Source organism: Drosophila simulans, chromosome X (assembly GCF_016746395.2).
Source record: "Drosophila simulans strain w501 chromosome X, Prin_Dsim_3.1, whole genome shotgun sequence".
In the NCBI taxonomy this organism is placed as follows: domain Eukaryota; kingdom Metazoa; phylum Arthropoda; class Insecta; order Diptera; family Drosophilidae; genus Drosophila; species Drosophila simulans.
Window position 1 is genome coordinate 9,770,922 of NC_052525.2, and position 21,322 is coordinate 9,792,243.

At 42.6% G+C, this 21,322-nt stretch overlaps 3 protein-coding genes and 2 long non-coding RNA genes across 6 annotated transcripts; 3 read left to right on the forward strand and 2 right to left on the reverse strand.

Annotated features, from left to right (window-relative positions):
* Positions 1-7,526: 7,526 nt before the first annotated feature.
* LOC27207390 lies at positions 7,527-8,946 on the forward strand. The gene is made up of 3 exons (XR_001600404.3): positions 7,527-7,714; positions 7,777-8,073; positions 8,136-8,946. It is a non-coding gene; the product is annotated as an uncharacterized LOC27207390 (long non-coding RNA).
* A 1,309-nt stretch (positions 8,947-10,255) lies between these two features.
* On the reverse strand, positions 10,256-16,192 carry LOC27206580 (protein yippee-like). 2 transcript variants are annotated; one of them, XM_016180920.3, is made up of 3 exons: positions 15,951-16,192; positions 11,641-11,947; positions 10,256-11,351 (listed from the first exon to the last, which is right to left on the reverse strand). In XM_016180920.3, exon 3 carries the CDS (start codon positions 11,251-11,253, stop codon positions 10,909-10,911), a length of 345 nt encoding a protein of 114 aa, XP_016038752.1. In that variant the 5' UTR covers positions 11,254-11,351; positions 11,641-11,947; positions 15,951-16,192; the 3' UTR covers positions 10,256-10,908. The 2 variants fall into 2 exon arrangements, with proteins under 2 accessions (XP_016038752.1, XP_016038750.1); XM_016180918.3 differs by lacking the exons at positions 11,641-11,947; positions 15,951-16,192 and adding an exon at positions 11,409-11,540.
* On the forward strand, positions 13,350-14,511 carry LOC123327369. Its single transcript, XR_006542101.1, has 2 exons — positions 13,350-14,276; positions 14,352-14,511. It is a non-coding gene; the product is annotated as an uncharacterized LOC123327369 (long non-coding RNA).
* Positions 16,193-16,734: 542 nt separating the features above from the next.
* LOC6739871 (ATP synthase subunit delta, mitochondrial) lies at positions 16,735-18,118 on the forward strand. Its single transcript, XM_016180964.3, has 4 exons — positions 16,735-16,881; positions 17,088-17,292; positions 17,367-17,578; positions 17,910-18,118. The coding sequence occupies exons 2-4, from the start codon at positions 17,094-17,096 to the stop codon at positions 17,970-17,972; spliced, it is 474 nt and encodes a 157-aa protein (XP_016038754.1). The 5' UTR covers positions 16,735-16,881; positions 17,088-17,093; the 3' UTR covers positions 17,973-18,118.
* A 526-nt stretch (positions 18,119-18,644) lies between these two features.
* On the reverse strand, positions 18,645-20,519 carry LOC6739872 (skin secretory protein xP2). The gene is made up of 2 exons (XM_039297087.2): positions 20,405-20,519; positions 18,645-20,011 (listed from the first exon to the last, which is right to left on the reverse strand). Exons 1-2 carry the CDS (start codon positions 20,408-20,410, stop codon positions 18,800-18,802), a joined length of 1,218 nt encoding a protein of 405 aa, XP_039153021.1. The 5' UTR covers positions 20,411-20,519; the 3' UTR covers positions 18,645-18,799.
* Positions 20,520-21,322: the final 803 nt, after the last annotated feature.

The window sequence follows — 21,322 nt, forward strand, 5'->3', positions numbered from 1 at the left end:
CCAGCCAAATGGAGACATTGCAGCAGAAGGAGTGGCGCTTCCAAAACCGCCGACATAGGGGGAGGGAAGGGAGGGGACTCAAGTTGAAGGCAAACTGCTTGCGGCGCTCGTTTCAAAGCGTTGAAGAAGCGACAAGGAACAGGACGAGGAGAAGCCCCCTGCTCCCGCTAGCGACATTTTCCTGGTCGTGCCAAGTGCAGCGGGATTTCTTGCACCTACGTGTGTGGCCTCGTCTGTCCGTCGGTTTGTCTGTCTATTTGTCTTTGTCGCTGCTTCAGTTTAACCATGAGGCTGTCTGCGAACATCTCGATGCACTGCGCGAAAAGTCAGCTTAGCAAACTTTTTAAGCTATCAATTTTAAGTAACACAAAGGGAGAAAGAACTAGAGAATCTGTTTATAGTTTTAACTCATTTTAAAGAAGTGCGACCAATTTTTCTTCAAGTACTCCTGTAGTTATAGTTTTCCACAGCTTTCCTTATCTTCGCTATCCTATTGCTTTCATTTTCCATGTGCGACAATGTACGTAGATGAAGAAAATCACGTAAACAGATTTCTGTTGTCTCAGCAACCAGTCGGATTTCCTCGACTTTCCAGCACACGACGTTGCCGCATTCTGTTTTCCTCAGCCAGGCATTTTCAATAATTAAACATTTGCGTGCGAAATGGCCGCGCAAGTGTTTTCCTTCCGCTGTGAAATTCCTCTGAAAGTTTTCAATGTTGTCGCTCAATTCCCGGAGGGTCGCTGTCTCGCAATCATAATTATAATAATTATAAAAACAATAATTAAAGCACATAAGCACTGGCGTTGCCGGTATTTTGGGTGTCGGGCGTGCGGAAAAGGGAAAATATTTAATTGAAATTTTAATAGAACCCTAAGCCGGGCACGTAGGCGAAAGCGGGCATAACTGCCATTGCCTTTGTTTGTTTTCCTTCACTTCACTTTTCTTTTGTTTTCCACATTTTTTTTAATGTCCCGTTCCTTTGCCTTTTCCGTTTTTGGGCCGGTGAGCAGAGTCTGAATTTTTGACAAGTTAATTAGGTTGTTTGTTGGCTCGTTCGTCCTTTTGGCCCTGCGCTTTTCCTCCGGATTTCCCCATTTCCAAGGTGGTATATTTTAATGTACTTGTGATAAAGTCCTTTTAATTGCTAGCAGACAACACCTTACTACAGCTCATCCCGGCTTACCTCAACCCATCTCCTACAGAACTCCGACGGTCCTGTGTCCTCTGGTCAGCAAACACAGACTCACTTACGCAGGCAGCCCACCCACACAAGCAGACACCGCACACACACACACACATATGTACATATGCCTAGGGGCAGGCAGTCAAGTTGTCAAAGTGGCAACAAAATTAAGCATACGCCATGTGGCCCCGCCTGATGCCTTGCAGGAGAAATAGTTGGGGAAAAAGGGAATATGAGCAATCCGGTAGTGTGTAATAAACAAACATAACTAGTAGTTGGAATTTTACCAAAGAAAAATGGCAGCAAGACCAGAATTCCTACACAGAAACATGCACTTTGCAAAAATGCATAAAAAAATGCCAAAAATATAATATTTAATCAGGTTAAGTAACTATTCCAAAATGTTTCCTATAATTCGTAGTCGATTATTCACGCAAATATCTAATTAACGAATTATTCTAATTGAATTGGAATATGCCTTAGAATTTATGATACCTAAAGTTGCCATCATAGTTAATGAACCGCAGCACTTTCAAATTTCCGATTTTCGAATTCAAAATTAAATTCCCGTCGCTGGCAGATAGTGTGGCAGAATATGCACCCATCTGTTACTCTGCCACCAACCACCAACCAACCCAGCTGCGGTTTCAATTCTCCGCCAGTGGCGTCCATGTGGTCCTCTCGGCAGATTCACCCCTGAAAAAAAAAACTCTGTCACGCTGTTTCAACGACCTCAAACAAGAATTTTGTGGTGTTTTTGGTGGAAGACTGACTCCACCGCATTTGATTTCTTTTTAATTTTCGGGCATCTTTTATGGCGATAACCGCTCCCCTTCCCAGCTTTCTACAATCTTGTTATTTAGGAGCCAGACAACATTTGCCTAACGCTCTGATAATTAAATGTAATTGCTTCACAGCCGGCAGGCTAAGATTCAAGCATCTGATTCACTTGCGGCTAGCCATGTTGATTTGTCAAATTTCTTATCTTCTCTACTGAGCCAGATCCTATCCAAATTGAAATTAATCCTGTTCTCATGACACATAATTATTAATTTGAATGCTCACTTGATAACTGGTAACTTTAAACTAATTCGAAGTGCCGTCATTTTGCGCGCTTAAATTTTTAACGACGCTGCCCACGCTGCGTATACGCAATCACATTTTAATTAAAATGTTTTTGCTTGCTGAAAAGTTGCCACTGAAGGGTTTGCAGTTAATCCATTTTGATATCCGCAATCCGCTTGCTAATTAATCAACTTAAATGTATGGCTAGAGTTTCAGTTTTGCTTTTCAAGCCACTTGAGTGGATTGACTTTTCTAGCGCCCTTTTAGCCCAAATGAGATAGCTAATTTGTTAATGTATTATTCGTAATGTTCCAAATAACAGTTTGCATGGCAATAGAAGTACGATTTAAAACAATGCACTTTAAAGAAAGTAATTTATATTTAAAAATATATATATGCAATTTAATGAAAAGAAAAATGGAGTCCATGTTAACTGGTTAGCCGTTTTGCTGACCTCTCCCCTTTTTTTTTTTCTTCCGGCCCCGATTTTACTCTGGTTAACAAACAAGTTCCGTTCGACTTCAAGTTGGGGGGGGGTAAGGGATATTATAAATTTCTCATAAAGCAAATTCAAAGCGAAAAAGAGTTGAAGCCGAAACGAGGGCAGGTGCCGGGTGTGGGGGAAATGAGAAAATTCTAGGGGCGTGGTGTTGTAAGCGGAGAAAAGCGATGCTGCGACAGCCAAAGGCAAACCGAGTTCTCGTCAGCGCTTTTCCAACTTTTCGCCAGGGGAGCAAACACACACACACACACACAAAGGGCGAAAAGAGAATGAAAGGGGAAAAGTGTGGAAAATCCGTGGGCTTGAAGACAAAGGGCGCGTTGCGGGTTGCGGGTTGAACCTAGCCAATTTTTCACGCCTTTACCAATGTAAATGACAGATTTTAATGCACGTTTTATGCTCTCGATGCGTACACGATTTCATTTTCAACACTTTTCGCATCATTGCGTTCTTCGAACGCTTTTCCATCCATTTTCCCAACCCAGTCATCGTCCTTAGTGTGTGAAGTAGTTCGCAGGACGAGAATGAGAGGGATGAGTCCAGGTCGAAATCACCGAAAAAATTTAAACAGAAAGTACATTTCAATCCCATCGATTACTGTCACTCGGGTAAATCTTTAATAATACTGTACTTAAAATATTTTCTTTTTAATAATGCCTGAATTATTTTTGGTTTAAATGTATAAATCATTTTTGAAGCTTCCTTTTGGGCCAAAAATCTATTTCCTTCCAATGTTATTGCCCTAAACCAATTTAATGTTGATTTTTATGGCCCATTGATCGCAGCTGATTTTTCGCAAATGCTTTCAACCTTAAGGAAATTTTTAAAGGGAAAATTTGTTGAAAGCAAAGGGGGCACACTTTCAGGCTTTCCATTAAAGCAAGGGCACCGAAAAAGAAAACAGCGTTAAAGATAAGTAATAATAATACACGAAAGTTCCATTTGGCCCTGTCATCATCACTTTTGCCGCAGCCTCAGCGGCACCTGGTTGCCACTGGGGGGTCAGAGTCACCACCCATCCACCACTGTTTTGTGGTGTGCGATGGATGTACTCCCATGTGCTGGGGACTCAACTTTAAGTGTTCGCCGCCGAATTGAACTTGAATTCGATGGCTTCCTTCGAGGAGCCCCGGGCACAATGCAAATATCAGAGCCTTTCCACGAAAACCATTAAAAATGCACCCAGCCGAGATTCATGAGGGATGGGGTGGTGGAGTGTAGTGAAGGAGGGTGGTCTTTGAGCCATCATGTCGGTGATTTGTTGGCCCATAATAAATCAGGGCATAAACGGCTTATGGCCGAACATGGCTACAACATATCTCATGAGTGCACTTCGAAAAAAAAATATATATATAAAAGAAAGAACAAAATATGCAAGTCAAGCGTAATCAAGATATATTTATAATCTTAAATTAATATTTTAAACAGCTAACAAATTGTCAGTGAAAGTCAATCACTTTTTTAATGGTGGGGAGCATGGGATTTTGACAAATGAGATGTCAATCGATGCTTCTTTTTCACACACTCTTCTGGTGCGCTTCGTCACTATGTGAACTGCCGGCCACAGTGACATACCCATAAAGAGGATTGTGTGCTCCACATAGCCAATAATGCGGCGTAAGGCACGAAAGTTTACGCTCAATTTAGTTGGCAAAAAATAAAACCGACATATCTGTGAGAATATATCCGTATATATGCACTACGTGCACATTTATATTGGCTTTCAGTGGCAGCATTCAGGCAAATAAAATTCAAACAAACACAATAAAAATATTTATTTAGTTTCGAATCCGGGTGTGAAGGATGGGGCACCGAGGTGTGCATATACATACATCACTTGTCCAATATTTGCGTTGAACATTTCGAATTTAAAATTCCCGAAAGAACAACATTGGTGCAAAATGCATATCGCAAATGGGAAATTTGTGTAAAGCGAACAACTGGCACACTAAGCTCTCCAATTCAATTAATTTCAAAGTTCAAAAAATCCCGAAAAAATGTCACTGCTAATTTTAATATAACTAACGATTGCTATTTCTTCGTATTCCATTTAGTTATTATACAGAATTTGTACGATGCACAGTAATGTGGGTGGAGTTTTTAGCCTCCTCTTCCTCGGGGGGAATCCCAAATTGAATTGGCAGGAAATCCCCCCTCCCCGCTACCATTTCCATTGCGTTTCATTTCATTCCGGTTCCGTTCCGTTTCGTTTCAGGCGAGACAAATTGCCCACGCCTTGCATCATTTCACATCCGAGCCGTTGATGGATTTGTCACTTTATGACACTTGGGGAATGGGGCATACTGAATCGGGCGGACGACGTTAGCTGGTTTACATGGTGGGCTGGCCTTTTTCGGGCATATCGCCAGCCAATGTCGCAATGCGCTTTTTCACATACTTGGTACTTGGATAAAAGCCGCCAAGGGCGACACAAATTTTTGAGAGCTTCCTGAACGGCGACCCTTGGGCCAAAAATGCACTCTTCGATCTGAGGAAATGAGATCGAAAAATGGGCAAAAATAAGACGACCAAAGATTCAAAAAACACATCATCCACCATGCTACAAATCCATATAAAACGTCGAGAATACACACTTCTTTTCACAAATGCCTCTTTTAAACAATTAAACAATTGTGCATTTCAATTGGCGACAGTGATACTCGACCCATTTTGGTCATTTCGAGTGCAATATGCTCCAGTTCAGTAAGCTGTTGGTCGGATCCAAGTGTCAAGCCCCCCCTTAAAAACTCAATTCACAGCGTTCGCCCCGTCGATTTTCGACCGCCAAGCCATGAATCGCTGAGGAATGCGAGAAGTGCTAGCGGAAACAAATGGGCCAGAGTCAGTTCACAAAGCCGGAGGGGCCAAAAAGCGCATCACAAGCGGTGGAGTGGAGTGGAGGGCAGGGAACGGTTTAAGTCCCCTTCAAAAAAGGGGGGTTTTTTTGGGCGTATCAGCGATGATTGAGCCACTGTGGGCTCTGCTTTCAACTGGTGTGTTAGTGTGATTGTGTGTGCGAGTGTATGTTGCGGACTGAAGAGCCGGTTGAATGATGGGGACAGTGCATATGACAGAAGCGACTGACTGCCATCCATGGCAGACCCTACCCCCGAAAAAAGAGACCAAGGGGTCTTGGATATTCCGGGACACTCGCTGTCAACTAACTGCACCGAAACTGAGCGCTCGGCGAACACTGACGCGCCCATTAGAGACTTCTGAAGTGATGACAGGACAAGGTCCCAGCCAACTTCTGACTTGCAGTCCAACCTGCCCCACTCTGCGACTTACATTCCCAATAAGCACTGCCAGAAATGGGAGGAACCAAAGAGATCAGAACCAAAAAATCCGAATCAGATGCTTACATGCACTGCACACTCTTCAAATGTAATTGCTGCATGCAGTTGCATATTAGAAAATATGATAAATAATGAGTTTCTTTCAGTGCATCGACCGCTCTACGATGCCTTCTAGCTAACCATTCACTCTGCTAGTCAGTCAGCCAGTTCATGTGTGTTGCGTTGACATGGTGCTGGAAAAAAAAATGATTGGCCTGCTGCTGGATGCCGGCTGCACTCCACGGATTGAGTGTGCATCGGGCTCTGGGCCTCCGTGGCTGCCATGTGTGCATCAGTGAGGGATCTGGGCATTTAAGCCTTTTATGTGTCGCTTTCAATATTAATTAAATGCTTACAAACCCAAAAGGGGGACACGCCGAACGAAGCAAACGAGACCAGGAAATGTTTTTCTCTCTCAGAGTTTTCAAAAAACCAACTTTACCACACACACACACCCCATCCCCTCCCTTTGTGCATTTCCCTGCAGTTTTCCCCAGCCCCCCCTTTTTCCCAATTGAGTGTCGAGTTTTGCCGACTTGGCCAGTGCGATTCCTTATTGTTGCATCATTCATTAGTTGTTGTCTGGTCGAAAAAGTTCTTCGAAGCCAACTCTGGTCTGTAGTTTTGTATCCCTTCCCCTTTTTTTCACTTCCCAAAGGGTCATGTAAATCAGAAGTTTGTGTACGGGTAGGAACATCATCAGTAGTAATGACTGTGGCCTCCATTGCCATTGTTATCCCATGCTCCCTGTTAAATATTATAATGCGGCTTTAAGAGTGAACCAAGCTCATGTGAGTTAATTTCTTACGATAACTAAATTTAACTACTTCAACGCTTCAACCATTGAACCTATTTTGGTTTAATATTCAATTTCAATTTCATTTCAAGACATCAGAATTTTATACTTTCACCGACTCAAATGAAAAAATGTATAGTAATGAAAGTGCTGAGAGGAGCACAAATGGTTTGGGAAAATAACAAACGCAAGACCTTTCGCTCAATCTGAAAAGCGAAAGAAAAAGGGTTTTCCCTCTAACACCTCCAGGGATGTGTGTGTGTGGGTGAATTCGTATCCCAAAAAAAGGACAAGACAATGTGGCCCCTCCTATCCAGTTTGGTGGGGCGTGTGACAGATGCAGTCATTTCAGCTATACAATCTCTTCAAATTAAATTGACCCACGTCAGTTTGGTTGAGGGGAAAAAAATGAAGGTCTCCCTGGAGCAGGCTGTCCTCCTGTCCCTTACATATCAATTTCTTTCCTTTTCGAGCGAAAAAAAGGAAAGGAAATAAAGGATTAGTGAGCATTCTTATGCCCTCAATGACTCGCATTGAATGCAATAAGAACATTGGCAGTCATGCCCAATGAAATGGTGTTTGGATACTCTAAACCTTAATGTAAAATTCATTTTCAAAGGCGACTAGATGAGTTTAACAAAAAAAAACCCCCGTAATATGAAAAACTACATCTAGTTGGCCGAGAAATTAACTGTCAATTTTTCGTTGGAACAAAAGTTGTATTTCGACCTACAGGCTAGAGAAATTTCAGTTGCCTTCGAGTCGAGCTACAGGCCGGTCGCATTTCTCTAACAAATTTCAAAAATGTATCAAAATTTTTAGTTAAAAAAGTGAGCATGAAGAAAATACACTAAAAGTACAGTCACCTCATAGCGCGTACACATCGTTACAGCTACACTGCCGTCGGCACACGGGTTGTTTCCTCGCCATAATCCGAGGAATCCACTCTAAACCTTAATGTAAAATTCATTTTCAAAGGCGTCTAGGTGAATACAACAAAAAAAAACCCCCGTAATATGAAAAACTACATCTAGTTGGCCGAGAAATTAACTGTCAATTTTTCGTTGGAACAAAAGTTGTATTTCGACCTACAGGCTAGAGAAATTTCAGTTGCCTTCGAGTCGAGCTACAGGCCGGTCGCATTTCTCTAACAAATTTCAAAAATGTATCAAAATTTTTAGTTAAAAAAGTGAGTATGAAGAAAATACACTAAAAGTACAGTCACCTCAAAGCGCGTACACATCGTTACAGCTACACTGCCGTCGGCCCAAGGGTTGTTTCCTCGCCATAATCCGAGGAATCCAAACCAGGAAACGACATTGATAATGATTGCCCACATGATGCTCCATAACTGCCGGAGGATCATCCAGCTGCAAAAACCATGACACTGGACTACTTTCTTAATGGAGCTACCACGAGAAGGATATACACTAAAAGTGCAGCCCCCCAAGGCGCGTACACATTGTTACAGCAACAGTGCCAACGAAAAGTCGGCACACGGCTTGGTTCCTCGCCCGAATCCGAGGAACCTAAGCCGGGAAATGACGTTTATTATGATTCGCCACATCTTCGACCATATTCCTCACTACTCATGAACACGATGCTTTATGAAGCCGGATGGGCACCAGACGACAGCCCAGTTCAGGAGGATCAGCTGCAAAAACCATGACACTAGACTGTAAAAGTACAGTCCCCCCAAAGCGCGTACACATTGTTACAGTTACATTTCACAAGGCTTGGTTTCTCGACGTTGATAATGATTCGCCACATTATCACGATGCTTTATAACTGATACTCCGTTGAATTGGCTACGAATTTACATACTTTACACACGTTGCACGTTATCTATTGCGATTTACAATTAGTTTTGCCAATTAACACTACTTAAAATACGCAGAATTTGAAATTGAATTTGAATTAACACTAAATGTACACTAAACCAAAAACAGGTTATGAACAATGTTTTGATAGGAACACTACACACAAGCGTACACTGAAAACACCACATGTTGTAGCAAATACACTGAAGACACAAATAAAATATTGTATGGCTCAACCAAAAGAATAACAACTTTGATTTGTTGAGCTAAAAATGCGCTTTATTGCAATCTTGAATTGAGATTTTAATACATCTTAATCGGCTGCATGCGTTTCATGTCGCTGACTGTATTTGGATGTGTTTTGATGTTTGTAGGTTTTTGTATTTTATTTATTTTTTTAATGTAAAGGTGGTCTCGTTTTATGTATGTATGCAAGTATGTATAGTGACATGTATGTATGTAAATACTAACATCAGTTGGTTTTTCGTTTTTCTATGAATTCCGTTTTCAAAATTTGTGTTTCGTTCATGGTGCATCACATGCATGGAGTACAGTAGTCAATGCCTAAATGGTCGAACAAAGCTCAAAGCTTTGACAAAACTAGGTTATATGTTGGAATGATATATATATATATATGTATATATATATATATAGATCGAGCTTAAGTACGGCCAATTGCTTAAGAAGATGAAATTAAGGACACAAATAAGGTTCAGCGATTTCAATGTTACTCGTTTTCGAAAGGGATTTGATTTCTGAATTTGTTTTTTTTTATTGAATTCTGTTGCTGTATTCTGTTTTCTTGTTTCTCGTTTTATTCTAGTTAGTTTTAATTCTACCACAAAATATATTCCTCAGATACATTAATATAACTACTTAGAGAACATCATTTAACTTAAATAGTTCTTGGCAGTTATTTTTTGCATATTCATATTTCATAATCCGTTCTGCTTTAAAAATATGCTCTTTTCTTTTTCCGCCGTTATACATATATTTATTTTCTTGCTTAGCTCCGGCTTTCCTTCGATTTGATTAATGTACGATATTTTGCGACATAAATACGCATTTCTCTCTTTGATAAATATACATATATAGATAGATATATAGTGTATATTTATATTCATTTATTAAAGTTAGGCATGTCATATGCTTGTATTTCATATAATTTCTTTCATTTCCCACCCCCTTTTTCCACCGCACACCGGTGCATCATTCTCGAGTGTCAAATGGCATTCGGAGGATATCACCAGAACGCCACCTGACGGTGGGGACGCGCACCTTGCCGCCTTTATTTTTCGCTTGTTCTTTACATTTGCACATTGACAATTTTGTAGTTTAAATTTATATCGCTTTTTCGTGTGTGTTTTTGTTTGTTTCAAGCAAAATTGCATTAAATAATTAATTTTAATAATTTTATTAAATATATCTACTACGTTAATAAATGTTTGAGTGTGTATGTTTGTGTATATCGGTGAGTGTTATCAATTTGTTTTCCGCATTTTTGATTTCGCATGTGTTTCAAATGGTTTCTGCTGTTTCTGTATTTTTTTATTTTTGGATGCTTAACATTTTTCTTATTAATTGGCAGTGCAAGTTCTGTTTTGCGTGTGGCTTTCGCCAGCTTTACATTTGAAATCATCGAATTAAGGCATCGAATTAATTTTGCACAGAAAGTACACACAATTGAATAAACTTGCAACGCAAAATGGTAAAGGGAAAACAAAGTGGTATTAGTGGGCAATGGTAATCGAAATGAAAGTGCGGAAATCCTAGATGGCGGCCAGCGCAGAGATCCTTCCCAAACCGAAATCAAGCTTTTTATGTAATGAGTGTATTTCGATCGAATGTGCGGTATATCTGTGTGTTTAATTGATTTGCTTGTTTTGCTCTATATAGATACGACGAGTTATGCACTATATAATAGCATATATATATTGTGTGGTACCCTAAAAATCGATCTCGCTTTTCCGCTGTCTTCCACTTTATTCTCTGTCTGTTCTCCCTTCGCATTTTTCCAGACTTTAGCCATTTTTTAAACACTCTTTGTCTGCAATTTGCCGCGTGTGTGTTTCGTTTTTTGTGTGGTGAACTCGCTGCTTTTCCCGCCGCTGCCGCCGCCGCCGCCGCTGTTGCTGCTGTTCCTGTTTTCCTGATCCTGTTACGGATGTGCTCCTCATTAATCAGCCCATCACACGGACAGCCCTTCAATCCCAGCCGTTCTCCTTGATCATGTGCGCCAGCTCAATGATGAACTTGCCCTCCTTGTACTTTTGGCTGGACTCGTAGGCGTGCTCATATTTCCAGCCCAGCGGCGTCTTGCAGCACTCGCAGTAGATGTCCGCCACCGCATGGAGGCCGGTCAGGAGCACCCGCTCCTCCGTCTGGCCACAGGCCACGTTCACCACCGAGTTGAACAGATAGGCCGGTCCCTGGCTACCCTGAAACGACTTCGATATCAGCTCGTCGTGGGAGGCGAGGTGGGCGCGGCAGTGAACACATGAGTATGTCCGATTCGTGGACGGTAGATAGGCCTGAAACGTCTTCACCATCGTGACGTATGATATCCTTTGTCTCTTTGGGCCTCTATATGCGAACGTTATAGACTGCAAATCTCCTGCGATTGTCTGTCCTAAAAGTGGTCCTCGTTCTGTAAACAGGAAGTTGCTAATCAGTCATTGGTTCACAGCAAAAGAGTCACTTTTACTTGATTTACAAAATGGTGTAGGGTAAGCCGAAATGATCGTGTGTGCAAGCTTGCTTAGTTTTGGTTTTTATTGCGATGTTTAGTCGGTTCACGGGTGTTTCAAGCATTTTTAAAGCCAATATATATTAACTAATGTGAATGTGTAATGTTTGGTTTGGAGAAAGTTTTATATACATACATATAGATACTATTGTCAGTGTGATTTAAAGCGTTACTAGTGTTTACTCCTTACCTTGACCAGGACCACAACTAAATCTTCCAGTTTCGGTTGCTTTGTTAACTGTGCACTTTGGCTTTATCCGCTGCAATGGGCTCGGCTTTGGGGGCGGATGCGGTAGGGGCGTGGCCAGCAGCAGACGCAGTAGCAGCAGCGGTAAAACCTGCCGCGGCTGCTGTCATTGAACAATGATTTCTGCGTTTCAAGTCACTTGCCGCGTGCGATTTTTGATTCGAATATATCTGATTTCAATTCCGATTCCGATTCTGAATCCAAGCCCGATTCCGATGCCCGGCTATATCAGATTTCCAGCCAAAGAATACTGCAAGTGGAAAACAAAAGGCGAAATTAATAATGCATATGTTTGTTTGTTTGTTATATCTGTTATGCAAAAAGCTGAATTCGAGCCAAGGAAAAGCAGAGCAGAGCAGAGAAACAACAGCACAGAACCGAACACAACAAGTGTAAGAGAGTGGGCCATAATATAGGCTATGTGGCTTTGGCTAACAGATATGGCTGGGGCCTTTCCATTATTGATTTCCATTTGCAATCTCCTTGCCTCCGGCGCTGGTAATTCCAGTGGGCAACCCACACACACACACACATGGATAATTGCCGCCCCGGAAACCAAACAAAGCGCAAAAAAATAGACAGTCCAGTTTGCCAAATCAAAGTATACCCTGTAATCGAGAGGAATTGAGATACAAGGCCATTCTTGTCAAGAAACTCAGATGCCATTCACTTTAACACTATGCGGTTTAGGCTTTAATAATGTAAAGACTTCTATAAGAACTATATTATGACAAGTTATTGCTTTAATAATAGCACACCAAATATATATTTTTTGACTTTAACATGAGTGATCTCCAAAGGTCTCCCGGATGACGCCTCTCCAGTCTTTGTCGTCGGTTTAGCCAGTGAAGCCGCTAGGTGGTTGGGAAGTTCATTAACGTACAAAACTAATGGGTGTATATCACAACTATATCTCTTTTTATATGGAAATGAATGCAGAACTGCACCTTAGCTGTGGTTCTACATCCACCAGATGGATCTGGAGAAGCCAGTGAAGAACCCTCCTACGAGAACACTCTTTCTATTAGCGCCTTCGAGTGCTAAATGATTAATAGGCGTAGCAATGCCATGCGGTAAACGCCGAAATCAGAATTGAGTATGAATCCATTTGGGGACCAGGTAGGGCGCCCATTTAAATGGGGCTGATCTCGTGGCAGCCATGAATGGATGCGAATGCCCATGAATAATGTCCGGATTCCGATTCCCATCTATTATTCATACCAGATGCGCGCCTTTGATGTGTTCTTTGTTCCCACTAACTCCTGTCAAAGTAGTTAATTGTTATTCACTGACCGCGTCGATGTTTACCGATTGATAAGCGGTATATTGGAATATGTAGAGGGGCTTTGGTATGAGGAAGTCGGACGCAGACAATGACCGATTAAACCTATAGATACTAGTAGGTACAAATCAATGGGCGATACAGTGGTGGCCTGCAAATTTGGCAAACTGTCTAAGTACATACATACACACATATGTACATACATACATACATATGTACATACATACATGCATATGTAATTGTGCATAAGTTTAACAGTAGTGAAGTTTCCTAACACCACATAACATGTCAAATTAACAATTATACAATATAACGATTTTTTTCAATACTTTTTGTAACAAAAGTTACTAAATTACCAAACTTGAGATTACCGTGCGAAAAAAGTAATGTATAATTGGGTCCCGTTCCCCGCTGCACACACTCCTTTATCCGCCCCTCCTGCTGCACACACTTCTTTATCACAATGCCGCCTTCTGCTCAATCTCCAAATGCAAATCGACTGCCGCTGCCGACGTCGACGCTGCGCCGCTGCCTGCGCCGTTGGCTTGAACAAAGAAAATGCAAAAGGAGCGAACGGGCAGAACAAAGAGCGAACGAAGGAGAGGCGGCGGGAGCAGGAGAGAAGAGTGAGAGAGAGAGTGGGTGCAAAAGGGAAATGCACTTGAAACGCAGACAACAAAGAGATCCAAATTGCGCCCTTCTGTTCAATTAGTTAATTAATTAGCACTTTTGCCGGGGCAACTTGATTAATATAAAGTAACAAGAAGTTCACTGAACCACACAGAAAAAAAAGGAGATAAAAAAACGTAAACTCACTTGGCGATTTCTTTGGCTCGCTTTACTCAATTATTTCGGCCGAAACAAACGGATTTCTATTCAATTTATTGCACCTTAATGTTAGCTATTTTGTTTACTTCTTGACCACTCTTCTTCTTCTATTCACACGACAAAAAAAAAACGGACAAGCGAAAAGCAAAGCGCGCAGCGCGAAATGCGGATGGCAAATGACGCTGCTTTTGGTACAAAACAAAAAATCTGAAGCAGAGTGGCGCTGCCGATGCCGGCAGCGACGGCGACTGCGACGCAGCAGGTGGCAGCAGAGTCGGCGATAAAGGACAAAATACAAAAAGAATACAAACTAGAAAAGCTCAGAAAGCAACAATTGAACGAAACGCATAATGCGTGCTCAATGAACAAACAAATTACGTGCAATTTACAGTTGCAATCAAGACAGAAGAATACAGAAGAGCCGAACAAGGTGGGCAGGAGGAGGTGGGAAGAAATGAAAATAAGCAAGGTGAGTCCAAACTGCAAGTGCCGTTAGAACTGTAAGCCGTGTTATTCTTATTGCACTCTCGCCATCTCTTTCCAGTCCTGACTTCAAACGTGGGTAGCAACAATTACAGAAAGACTTTTGCCTACATCTTACATTTTAATGTGTGCGACACTGTGCAGGCCACAAATGTACAAACCACCAAACCATAATTATAAAATGACATTCCGGTTTATTATGTTTCAATAGTTACCATGAATCGAAGGGGTCGTATTTTTGTGACAGCCACTGTGCGTGCAAACAGTGTTGGCAAAAACAACAGCAACAAGCGGCAGCCGTGTAACGGTATCGCGATTGTATGCCAAAACGCGACGAAAGCAAGAAGAAAAAACTAACGGCACAGCGCTTGCAACAGATGAAAACCAGCTACAAAAAAACCGCAAAATTAATCTGCACCATCAGTTGTTTGCTTTGTTGTTGTCATTCTAGGTTGAAATACGCATTAATGACCGTAATTATAATTTGCCACAATCTCTGAACTTCATTTGCGAGCGATTATTGTTTACTGTTTGTTCTTCGTCTGCGGCTTCTTCTTCTTAGCCAAAAAGTCAACTTTTGCGTTGTTTCTCACCATTTGCTATTTGTTGTTATTTGACCAGAAGGTAGAGTATTGCTTGGGCTATTGGTTCCAAAACAAATAAACGAACTAATTAGAAAACAAATTTTAAAACGCAAGTAGAATGTCATTTACTTTACTAAACTGAACATTATTTTTGAGGATTATTATGGATGGTTTTTTAATATTAAATATAAAAATCAAATGCAGCCTAATATTATTCAATATTGAGCTTGAGAACTAACCATAAAGATCAGATGACAAGAAACTCTATAGTTTTGCTTAAATTAGATTGTACGAAGGGTATACACTTTTCGAAGTATCTAAAAGAACCGTAACAAAAACAAAAGGAGCAGAAGATGAAAGCGAAGAAGCAAAAAGAGGAGCAACGACCCAACATTGTTGTTTTGTGCCGTTTCTTCTTTGCGATGTTGCCATCCCGCTCGCACCGCTACTTGGGGTCAATAGCTAAGGATCGGATCAGTTGTATATATGTTTATATAGACCGATTGCGGTTGCGTCTCTTATCAGAAATAACATGAAATATATTGCGTTGCGACGCCGCTGGCGACTGCGACGCAGGCAGAGGGCAAGACAGCGGAGAAGAGAGTGAGTGAGAGTGTGACGGCGGAGAGAGAGGTAAACAAAAATACACAAACACATACACATGCGCGCTACAGCTGCTCGTTCACATGTGTATGGGGGTTTGTGTGTGTGCAACAAACAAAAAGCAGAAAATCCTTCTCTTCTTCGCTCCCTTTTTCCACAACAAAGTCAGCTGTGTGTGTGAGGAATGAACTTTAAGGCAAGCTTTCTGTTTCCATTTTTTGCAGAGTTTTTCCAACTGAAAGGCGCAATTTGCTAAGACACCTATACACACACACGCAGAGCCAAGCAAAATAGAAGATATAACAAAACAAACTAGAAAATAAGCAGAGCGAAAAATATATAGACAGCTATCTATACACACAAGCACAAACATGGGGAAACACTGTTGTTTTTCGCAACTGCGTTTCGCTTGCAGGTGCGACAGAGAGGGCGCGAGTGGGTGACAAACTTGGGTAAATGTTGCAAGCACTTACGTCCTGTGTGTTGCTTGTTTGTTTGTTTGCTTGTCGCCTTTCGCTGTCGTTCGCCAACAAACACCTCAGCGCAGAGCACACACGCGACGCACACACACTCACACACAGGCACAGGGACGTGCACAAATAGCAGCCGAAAATGGCACTCTCTTCTTCTTCACTTGTATAATAATGCAGCAATCTGCATTGTTTCGTTTCTATTTCCAATTGGAATTTGTTGTTGTGCTGCCTGTGCCAGTGGGACCAGGCTATGCGGTTGCCAAAAATATTCGCTAACGCCAGTTTTGAAAGTTGCGCGGTTAAAAGCTGCGTGAGATGCGAAAAAATTCCCAACTTTTACAAATAGATGTAATTAAAAAAAAAAAAGAAAATAATAAAAAGGGGATTAAACAAAATCAAAAACACCAGATTCATAACAGCAGAAATGGTCGCATGGTTTGGCCATGTAATCACACCGTAATTAATCAAAGTCTTTATCTTATCAGGTAAATTTTATTTTTTTTTACTTAGAATTTTAGGAATAAATAGTTTTTTCTTAAACATATAATTTTTAATGTACACTCAAAAACAACATACATTAAATGTAAGCTGCTGAAATGGCGATGCCAGACTATTGAATTTAAAGAATTAGAGTGACCACTAAATGTTTATTTGTCATTAATATTTTTTTATTGACTAAGGCACCTTATTATTATTATTAAAACACTTTATTATTATGTGTGAAGTGATTAAACTTTTTATTTGGAAGTGCCTATGTTGCAATTAAAATGTTGTTTTCTATCGTGTCTTCCAAATATCGTAAAAACGCGTTATTGCCAGATAACTTTTGTATTCCCGGCTGGTCACTCTAACTGGAACGTTTTTCGCAAAAACAGCGGCTGATCACTGAAGTTTTCTCGTGTTTTTCGCTATCAAACCGAAATAAAAACAGGTGAAAATAACTGATAAATTGAGGGGTAGTCCACTGATCAACTTGCCCGAGGATTTTCAATGCAAAGAGATCGAAATTTAAGCTGGGGAAACGCAATAGCAGCCGCCGCCTAACCTACAAAGTTACATAATTTGGTTATTTTGTTGTTATGCTGGCTGGCTGGCGGGGAATGGAGTTTTAATCCAAAATGTATCCTCTCGTTGCAGCCCAAAATGTCCTTCGTCAAGAACGCCCGTTTGCTGGCCGCCCGCGGCGCCCGTTTGGCCCAGAACCGCAGCTACTCGGATGAGATGAAGCTGACCTTCGCCGCCGCCAACAAAACCTTCTACGATGCCGCTGTGGTGCGCCAAATCGATGTGCCCTCCTTCTCGGGATCCTTCGGCATCCTGGCCAAGCACGTGCCCACTCTGGGTAAGTTCCATCATTCGGTTCCCATTGCCTCGAAATGGTTATATCACCGCTGGCGAATCTCTTTGCTATTCCAGCTGTCCTGAAGCCCGGCGTTGTCCAGGTGGTGGAAAACGATGGCAAGACCCTCAAGTTCTTCGTCTCCAGCGGCTCCGTCACCGTCAACGAGGACTCCTCCGTTCAGGTTCTGGCCGAGGAGGCCCACAACATCGAGGACATCGATGCCAACGAGGCGCGCCAGCTGCTCGCGAAATACCAGTCACAGCTCAGCTCCGCTGGCGACGAAAAGGTACGAATCTAGTCAAGAAGCTGCATGGAGTAGTGTCTAGAAAGTAGAAAGTGGTCCAGAAGTACAACTCAAACAGACTCTTTTGATGGAAACACTGATTCCACCATTCACGATGAACGATTTCCATGTGCCCATCCTTTTTTGTTGATAACTGATATACTTTGTGCAAACATGTTTGCTCTTAACATATCGCTTACCCATTCGATATTTTCATGAGTACACTTTTGTTTGAGTTGCTTTTGCATTCCGTAAATCTTTGAAATATCTCTAAGTACTATTGTACCTTCTGAAGCTATCTAACCGACACTTACCACCGATCCTTTCTTTGCAGGCCAAGGCCCAGGCTGCCATTGCCGTGGAGGTCGCCGAAGCGTTAGTCAAGGCTGCCGAATAGACGTAATCACCACACAACCGCCACCACAATAAACCACAATCGATGCTTTGTGTCTGAAATAAATAAAACAAAACGATCACCTTAAAAAGCCAGAGAGTTATGAAACAATAAAAAGCGAATCATAATATCGTATTAATGACCCGTGATCCACCAGGCAAAACATTTTTTTCTTTTTTTTTCATGTTATGCCGCTAAACTGTGTGTTTATAGTTTATAATATATATATATGTGAGCTGGTGAAGAGAAATGTGTAATATTTGCTAATCTGTGGGACCGTTGATATGATAATGCTTTGGCAATCTTTAACTCAAAAATATGAGTGATTTGCATTTTGGCTGAAATGCGCGAAGGGAAAGAGACAAACGCCGTTTCTTTTTCCTTTGCCAATTTATGCAAATCGCATAAGTAGTAAAAACTTACAATTTGTAAATGAGCTCGTCTTTTATCTTAACAAATAGTATAGTTTGTATTTTATCTGGTGCGTTGCATTCATGATAGTTTGCATGTCTTAGCTCGGATAAATGTTTACATTTCTTTCAAGAAGTAGTAATAAAAAGCAACTTTGTTTTTTATAGTAACAAGAATTAATCGATGGCTAAAATAATACTTTTGGCGGATAGAAGATAATCCATTTTGAACCTTTTTATAAAGGCGACTATAGAATTGAAAAAGAAAATTGGATTTTTTTTGGAATTGTCTATGTATTTGGTAACAAAAAAATGTGTTGTAAAAAAAATGTCTTAAATTAACTCATGGCGTTGTGTAGGAATGGTAATATGCTGTCGATGTAGTTAGCAGGAAGGTCCTTCGTTAGATGGCCAATCTCTCTAGTAACCCGGTGGGCCGTAGGTCTGGGCAGGGGCGTGGCCGATGGGCAGGGACTGCTCCTCGGGAGCAAAAACGGGTGCAGGAGCGGGATGTGGCACACTCAGGACGGGAGCGGGCGCTGGGGCGGCATAGACTGGAGCCGGGGCAGGAGCGGAGTAAACTGGAGCGGGAGCAGGTGCGGAGAAAACTGGAGCGGGAGCAGGTGCAGAGTACACTGGAGCGGGAGCAGGAGCAGAGTACACTGGAGCTGGAGCGGGAGCAGCGTAAACTGGAGCGGGAGCAGGAGCAGAGTACACTGGAGCGGGAGCAGGTGCGGAGTACACTGGAGCTGGAGCGGGAGCAGCGTAAACTGGAGCTGGAGCGGGAGCAGCGTAAACTGGAGCCGGAGCGGGAGCAGCATAAACTGGAGCCGGAGCAGCGATCTCCTGAGGAGGCAGGTAAGAAGCGACTGGTGCAGCCACTGGTGCGGGCACATCGATGGGGGCATAGGCGGGACCGGCAGCTGGAGCGGAGTGCTCATGGATCACACGCACCACCTTGGTGGCTCCACCCGAAGAGTAACCACCGGAGGAGTAACCACCGGCCGAGTAGCCACCCGACGAGATACCGCTGTCGTGGCTCTCGTGAACGACCTTGATGACCTGGGACACGGCACCGCCGCCAACCGAAGAGCCGCCGATGAAAGAGGGTCCAGCCACGGGTCCAGATGCCACATTCACCACCTTGACGATCTGCGGGGCGCTCTCGACCAGCGGGGCACTCACAATGGGAGCGGACTCCTGCAGGATCTTGATCACCTTGACGGAGGAGGGGGCGGGCCCAGCTGGAGGCAGATAAACGGGTCCAGGAGCGGGTCCATAGCCACCGCCGCTGCCGCCAGAGATGACCTTCACCTTGAAGACCTGGGGAGCAGCTTCGTAGCCATAGCCGCCGCCATAGCTAGCGCCGGAGGAGTAGCCAACGCCGCCACCGCCGCCGCCGCCCTGCTGGTGGATCACCTTGACCACCTGGACTGGGCCACTTGGTCCATGGCCGCCGTAGCCGCGACCGCCACCACCACCACCGCCGCCTCCGTTGCCACCACCGCCGCCTCCGTTGCCACCACCGCCTCCGAGGTTAAGGCCGCCACCGCCGCCTCCACCGCCACCGCCGAGGAGTCCCAGGAAGCCAGCGTTGGCCACAGCGAACAGAGCACACATGCAAACGAAGACCTGGAAGGATGGCAGAGTGTTAATCATGTGTCATGGGGCATCCTTCAAGGATGTCAAAAATTATATAAAGTTCATTAATTGTTATGTTTTCCAATTAGGAAGTAGAGTTTCATCGCTGGTTTTTTCTATATCCTTAAAGGATCTTTGATCTTCATAAACAGTATTTTCCAAATGGATATACTTTGTATTCATTCTTTGTTTAAATATTTTCATTTTTCATCTTCTGATATTCTTTAGCGCACTTTGTATTTAATAAAAAAAAATAATAATGAATATTAACTATCACTTCTTCAGTTCGAAAGAATTTGAACTGAGTTCACTTTGTCACTTTTCAAATCAGTTTGGATAAAAAAATAGGATATTTGCCGGCACAGGACATTGTGAGCAGCTCACCTTCATGCTGACTACTAATCCACTTGATGCGATGATACCAATTCCAAAAAAAAAACGCCTCGAGTGCCGATGAGCAGCGACTGATGTCCGATCGATTGGAGACCAAGTCTTTTATACGATGGAAGCCACCAAGGGCGAACAAAAGGCGTTTCATTAACATTTCCAAACTACCCATCATCGTCATCATCGTCGCCAAGATGATGAGCATCATCATGATGGGCTTTCGTTTTCATTTCGATTTTCACCAAATGCTCACTTTTGGACGCACCCAAAAGTGCCAATCCGTGGTTGGTTCTTCCATACCCAGTTGGATTCGGATTCGGATTCGGATTCGGCTACCAGTTTCAGTTTCGTCAAGTCTTACGCTGCATTTCCCAAATTCCGAATGGGGCTCCCACAATTAGCATGAAAATGAGACGCTACGTTAGTGATAAGCTCGGAATGGGGCTTTCATATTTCTTTTTTTTTTTCGGCATCTTATGTTTTATGCTTTAGGTTTTCGTTTTCATTTTGATTTTGATTTCGATTTGGATTTTGGTCAATTCAATTTGCATACACGGGCGAGCTGCAGAGCGGTTGCCTCACCAGGCGGCCGGCAGTCTGTCATAAACCAAAGCGACAACCTAACCCAACCCAACCCAACCCAATCCAATCCATCGCAACCCATTACATTCCACTTCATCCGGCAATTTCAAGGTGAATCCGAATCGGAATCTGTTGTCAACCCGAACCATCATCTCATTGATGGTGGCTATATTCCATCTTTATGCAGGTATTTATATCATTATGCAAGCCATCAGTCGCATCTTTGAGCCATGTAAAACGCATTATGTTGGCCCAATAGGCCAAAGATGTTGTAAAATTGGCCAACGGGTCGGATCAGTGATATCGGTCGGCGCATTTTAAATAGCTGCATAC